At 43.5% G+C, this 5,937-nt stretch overlaps 1 protein-coding gene across 1 annotated transcript; it reads left to right on the top strand.

Annotated features, from left to right (window-relative positions):
* The first annotated feature begins 2,647 nt into the window (after nt 1-2,647).
* LOC110943234 lies at nt 2,648-4,763 on the top strand. The gene is made up of 5 exons (XM_022184986.1): nt 2,648-3,098; nt 3,211-3,323; nt 3,408-3,800; nt 3,882-4,319; nt 4,470-4,763. Exons 1-5 carry the CDS (start codon nt 2,648-2,650, stop codon nt 4,761-4,763), a joined length of 1,689 nt encoding a protein of 562 aa, XP_022040678.1.
* The last annotated feature ends 1,174 nt before the right edge of the window (nt 4,764-5,937 follow it).

Genomic DNA, 5,937 nt, shown 5'->3' with positions numbered 1-5,937 from the left:
ATTTTACCTCCTGGTGAAACTCCGATCTCCTGGTATTGTAAATCCCAGGGTGCTTTGAATGCCGTTTATGCACAACTTTGTGCACAAACTGCTCAAACAGCACCACAGGCACGTAGATCTGCAGCTCAGGTGCGAACTCCAACTGCACTTCGAGTATTACATTATGATTCACCATCATACATGTGGGTCGAAGATACAGAAGTTTATTCTCAGTCTAGTACCAGGTATGAGTCTACTCATTCTGGCACTAGACGTTGGGATTATCGTGAGGAGCAACACTCTCAGAAACGTCAATCTGTTCATTGAAGGCTGGGCCCGCGTTTCTCACAAAAGCAGGACACCCAGACTGATGAATACGATAGAACATATAATGAGGATGATAACACAAGTGTTTTCAACCGGTTACAGAAGTATCATGCTAGTTATAAGCCAAAGGTACGTGCGCTGTATAATCCAGAAGCTGAGCATGATTACAATTTGATCTATCGACGAGCTGAAGCTGCTGAGAATTCCAAGTTTGTTAAGGAAATTGCATTGGCTCCTCTTGAGCGCGCAAAGTTACCATCCAACGTGGGGAAGTTTAATGGATTGACAGATCCTGATGATCATTTGCGCTTGTTTACCAGCACAGGGCTAATTGGTGGATGGACATTACCTATGTGGTGTCATCTATTTGTGCAAACCCTCACAGGTGCTGCACGCCTCTGGTTTGATAACTTGCCAACAGGTAAACTAACTTCCTGGAATGATCTTAAGGAAAAATTCTTAGTTCATTTTAGTCAACAACGGCGTTCTATTAGAGATTCCACAGATGTCATGAACATCTGGCGGAGAGATAATGAAAGTCTAGAGGATTTCATTATGTGATATAATAAGGAAGTACTTGAGATCGGTGACGTAAACGAGCATTTCATTCGCGCACAGTTCAAGTATGCGGTACGGTGTGATGACATGATCAAGTTGTTATCAGGAACTGAAGGGTTACCGAGGAGTTGGGAGAAACTTATGGCAGCAGCTAAAGTTTACGCTCAAACTGAGCGCAACTTAAGCTCTAATCGACCTACATTGCCTCAGAATCGTCCGCAAGACATGAGCAGGAACAGTGGTCGAAAATTCAATAAGAGTTGGAAGGATTCAGGTTCGAGCACGTACTCTTCAGAAGATGGCCATGCAACGATCAACAAAATTGCTACTCAAAAAGCAATTAAGCAAGAGAATCGGGAGAGGCAGTGGACTCCTCTGATCAAAACTCCCGCGGAGGTTCTCAGTACGGAGAATTATCAGTTTAAACAGCCTCAGCAAATGAAAAAACAAGAAGGGTCAGGACCCAAATCTCTATTGTGATTATCACAAGGATACGGGTCATACAAATGACAAGTGTTTCAGCTTGCACACCGAGATCGAGAAGGCACTTAAAAGCGGGAAACTCACTCACTTAGTGCAAAATGTGCTCAAGGAGGTGCGCCAAATTACCCGCAGAGATGAAGGTCCAAGCAACAAGAAAGCAAAGCAAACATGCATGGTTCAAGGTGGTCCATCACGTAGGCGCAACTACAAAGGAAGTCACAATGCGCGTTGGCGCGAGCAACAAGTGATCTTTCCTGTCGTACCAGGAGGTCCTCAAGAAGAACGACCAGTCAGTATCACTAGTATTTTTGGTCATTACCGTACTGATTATATGTTTATCGACCCGAGAAGTTCTATGGATATTATTTATGAGCAGTGTTTCAAGCAGTTAGACCCGAAGGACTAGGCGCACTTGAAACCAGTTGATTTCCTATTAACTAGTTTCTGTAGTGAAGCCGTCTTTCCGCTGGGTCAGATTTTTTTTCCATATTACACTTTCTGATGGCAAACACTCGTGCACTGTGTCAGTCAATTTTATGGTAATGCCAGCTACTTCCCGCCATGAAGTTTTGTTAGGAAGGCGTTCGCAAAGAGAATTTAGCATGATTACTTCCATACCGCACGCTGCTTGCAGATTTCCAACGAAAACGGCCGTAGCAATTCAAGAAAGGAAGTCATGTCTGTGGATGATGAACCACCAGTAAAAGTTGCAAAGCCATCTTTTTCCAACGAACCGGAGAAATGGGTTCTTAACAGTGAATACCCTGAGCAAACCGTTCTACTAGGACCAGCAATATCTCCAGCAATTCGCGCACGACTTAAACAGCTCTTGTTCAAGAATATGGATGTTTTTGTATGGTCTCCAGCGGATATGACCGGAGTACCAATAAATGTGGCAGAGCACTGGTTGAACACTTGTCCTTCAGTAGAGCCAGTGGTGCAAGCAAAGCGCAGTCTACGCCCAGAAAAGACTCGCGCAATGAATGAACAAGTAGCTGAGCTGCTTCAAGCAGGAATATTACGAGAGGTTCGATATCAAACATGGGTGGCTAACCCAGTGATGGTGCAAAAGCACAACGGCGGGTGGCGTATGTGTGTTGATTTCAAGGACCTTAATAAAGCTTGTCCAAAGGACTGTTATTCTCTTCCAGAGATTGACAAGAAGGTAGATTCTTTGTCCTCTTTCCGCTGGAAATGTTTTCTCGACTGTTACAAAGTCTATCATCAAGTGCAAATGAAAGAAGAAGACGAGGATAAGACAACTTTTTGCACGTAGAAAGGTATTTTTTGTAATACAAAAATGCCTTTTGGTCTCCGCAATGCGGGAGCTACGTATCAACGGCTGATGGATAAAGTCTTTGGAGAGGATATCGGTGTTACAGTCGAAGTTTATATTGATGACCTTGTCATCATCAGTCCTGGTGAAGAATTAATGCTCAAGAATATTCAGCGCACCTTCGATTCCTTGCGCAAAGTTAATTTGAAGCCGAATCCAGTAAAATGTTCGTTTGGCATGGAGGAGGGTAAATTCTTGGGATTCATCGTAACCAAAGACAGTTTTAAAGTAAACCTAGAGAAAGTGGAGGCTATCCGGCGCATGCCGTCACCAGCATCTATCAAAGAGATGCAACGCTTAGCTGGTCGAGTTGCTGCGCTTAATCGATTCTTGGCGAATCATGCTGCTAAGTTTCCCTTTCATAAGCACATTGCGCAACTGTGTAAAAAAGAGTCAGTTTCAATGGACTCCAGAGGTTGAGAAAGCTTTTCAAGAAATGAAAGAATGCTTAATTCAGTTACCTACTTTAACGGCTCCGCGGAAAGAAGAACCATTAATTTTATATCTCTCCGCATCTAATATTGCAGTTGGTGCAATGTTATTGGTGGAACGAGACGGAGTCCGAACGCCAATTCATTGTATCAGCAAGATGTTGACTGGTCCTGAAATCCGTTATTCAATCATTGAGAAGCTTATTTTGGCATTAGTTCATGCCTCGCGCAGACTACGCAGATATTTTTCTGGCCACGTCATAACTGTTCTTACAAATTATCACCTAGGTTAGATTCTATCCAAACCGGATGTTGCTGGCCGGTTGGCAAAATGGGCCATTGAGTTAGGTGGACACAACATTTTGTATAAGCCGCGCCCAGCTATCAAGGGCCAAGTTTTGGCAGATTTCATTAGTGAAGTTCCGATCGATAAAATTCAAGAATGTGAAGCTATACAGAACCCGGTCCCAGTCTTCGACGACAGTGTTTGGATCTTGCATACAGATGGTGCTTATAACGATGATAGCGTAGGGGCTAGTCTTTGTTTAGTCAGTCCTGATAATCATGAGTTTACCTACGCCATTCAGTTGGATCTCAAAAACACCAACAATGAAGCAGAGTATGAAGCATTCCTTGGGGGACTTCGCTTAGCAATTAAAATGGGAGCAAAGAATCTGGAGGCGCATGTTGACTTTCTGTTAGTTGTTGGACAGATCAACGGTCTCTATGTTGCGAAAGGTGAAACGATGGCTCTATATCTTGAATAGGCGAAAGCCTTAATTGCTAAGTTTCAAACTTTTAAAGTCATTCATATCAATCGAAGCGAAAACAAGCATGCAGATGCACTCAGCAAGTTAGCAGCCACTAGAATAAAGCATTTGGCGAAAGAGGTGCGCATCGAAGTCCTCACAAACCCGTCTATTCCCTTACGACATGTGAACATTGTGGAAGTTGGGAATCCATCCTGGATGTCTCTGGTTATTATGTTCTTACAACACGGGACTCTTCCGGAAGGAAAGGCGGAGGCAAGAAAGATTCAAAACAATGTGTTGAATTATGAAATGTCAGATGGAATTTTGTACAGGAAGTCGTATATGGGTCCTCTTTTACGATGTGTGGATAAACATGACGCGCAATACTTGGTTCGAGAAATCCATGTGGGATTATGTGGAATACATGCCGGTCCTCGCATGGTGGTGGCGAAAGTAATGAGCGCAGGATATTACTAGCCTGACATGCATTTGGATGCTGTTGAAACTCTACGCAAATGCGCATCATGCCAGCGCCACGCCCCAAAGACCCTGTGCCTAAAAAATCCTTTGGTTCTAGTAACGACAGCATGGCCTTTCCAACAGTGGGCAATTGATCTGGTTGGTCCTTTCCCTGATGCGCCCGGCGCCGTGAAATTCCTTATAGTTGCTGTGGATTACTTTACCAAGTGGGTCGAGGCGAAACCCCTTGCATCAACCACTGAATTGGTTATCCGGAAGTTTATCTGGGAGCATATTATCTGCCGATTTGGTTTACCGCTGTGCATCATCACAGATAATGGTACCAATTTCGCTTCTGAGGACTTAGAAAAATGGATGAAAGAGATGCGCATAGAGCACAGCTTTGCCTCTGTGGCGTATCCACAAGCAAATGGTTAAGTTGAGAGCATCAATAAGCAGATTGTTGATGGAATCAAGGCAAGATTGGGAACGGCAAGAAGGGGCTGGGTGGATGAGTTGCCTAGTATTCTTTGGGCTCATCGCACCATGCCAAAAACCAGCACGGGTGAAACTCCGTTCAGCCTTGTCTATGGAACGGAAGCCGTAATCCCAGCTGAAATCGGTCTTCCCTCAGCACGTATGTTGGCCATGGAAAAACAGAACAGTGAGCAAGAATGAAGGCTTGACTTGGACCTGCTCGAAGAAAGACGAGAAAACGCAGCTATAAACAAGGGCAAGTATAAGTCAAAGTTAGAAAAATATTATAATGCGCGGGTCTGCATATGCACCTTCCTACCTGGGGATTTTGTCTTAAGAGATAATGAAGCCTCGAATGCCGAACGCCCTGGGAAGCTTACGCCTAAATGGGAAGGGCCTTATGTGATCAACGAGGTCATGGGGAAAAGAGCATACACCCTGCGCAGGATTGATGGAACAGATGATCCGCGGACGTGGAACGCGCAGCAGCTGCGTAGATGCTACATGTAATCTTAGCATTCCTTATACTTGACAGGATTCATGCGCCTTGTCAACGTATAGTGCAAGGATTGCTACTTACATACGCATCAACATTAGTTATCTTATTTATCCTAAATGAAATCTTAACGTCTTTGTACTTATCGGCCTCTGCGCCTTATCAATATTAACGCAAAGTCTGTTACTTACATTATGCCTTTTTTATGTTTTATTACAAATGCATGCAATTTCTTTTGGTAAGCCCAAAAAAACTATGGTAATCTTAATACAAGTCTCATGAACAGCCTGCAGTCACATGTTATTGCGCAAGGTCCAATCCTATGTTCATACATGAGCTTTATACTATCTTTATTTATCTCATCCAAACAAAGCAATTGTACTCATGCAAATAGTGTAACCAAAACATACATTATATTTATCAAAAGTTACATGTGCGCAAGCACATCAACAAGTCATTACAAAAAGGGATTCAACGTCCCAACAAGTTCAAATACAAAAACAACTTCCACAAAAGTTGTAACTACCTAATCTAAGTCTTCGTCATCCGAAGCATCCGCTTCGTCAGGAAATACTTCCTTCAACTGGTCAACAAAGTTCTCATGCTAGAGCGCATCACTTACCAGGTCCATCACCGGGA

The sequence above is a fragment of the Helianthus annuus genome, chromosome 8, assembly GCF_002127325.2.
Source record: "Helianthus annuus cultivar XRQ/B chromosome 8, HanXRQr2.0-SUNRISE, whole genome shotgun sequence".
Lineage (NCBI taxonomy): Eukaryota > Viridiplantae > Streptophyta > Magnoliopsida > Asterales > Asteraceae > Helianthus > Helianthus annuus.
The sequence above is the reverse complement of the archived record's forward strand: the minus strand, read 5'-3'. Positions and strand labels throughout refer to the sequence as shown.

Coding starts and splice junctions, on each gene's coding strand:
- LOC110943234 (XM_022184986.1), top strand. CDS start 2,648: ATGCCTTTTGGTCTCCGCAATGCGGGAGCTACGTATCAACGGCTGATG. Junction 3,099..3,210: donor AGTTTCAATGGACTCCAGAG/GTTGAGAAAGCT, acceptor CTAATATTGCAG/TTGGTGCAATGTTATTGGTG. Junction 4,320..4,469: donor CTCGCATGGTGGTGGCGAAA/GTAATGAGCGCA, acceptor CCTTTCCAACAG/TGGGCAATTGATCTGGTTGG.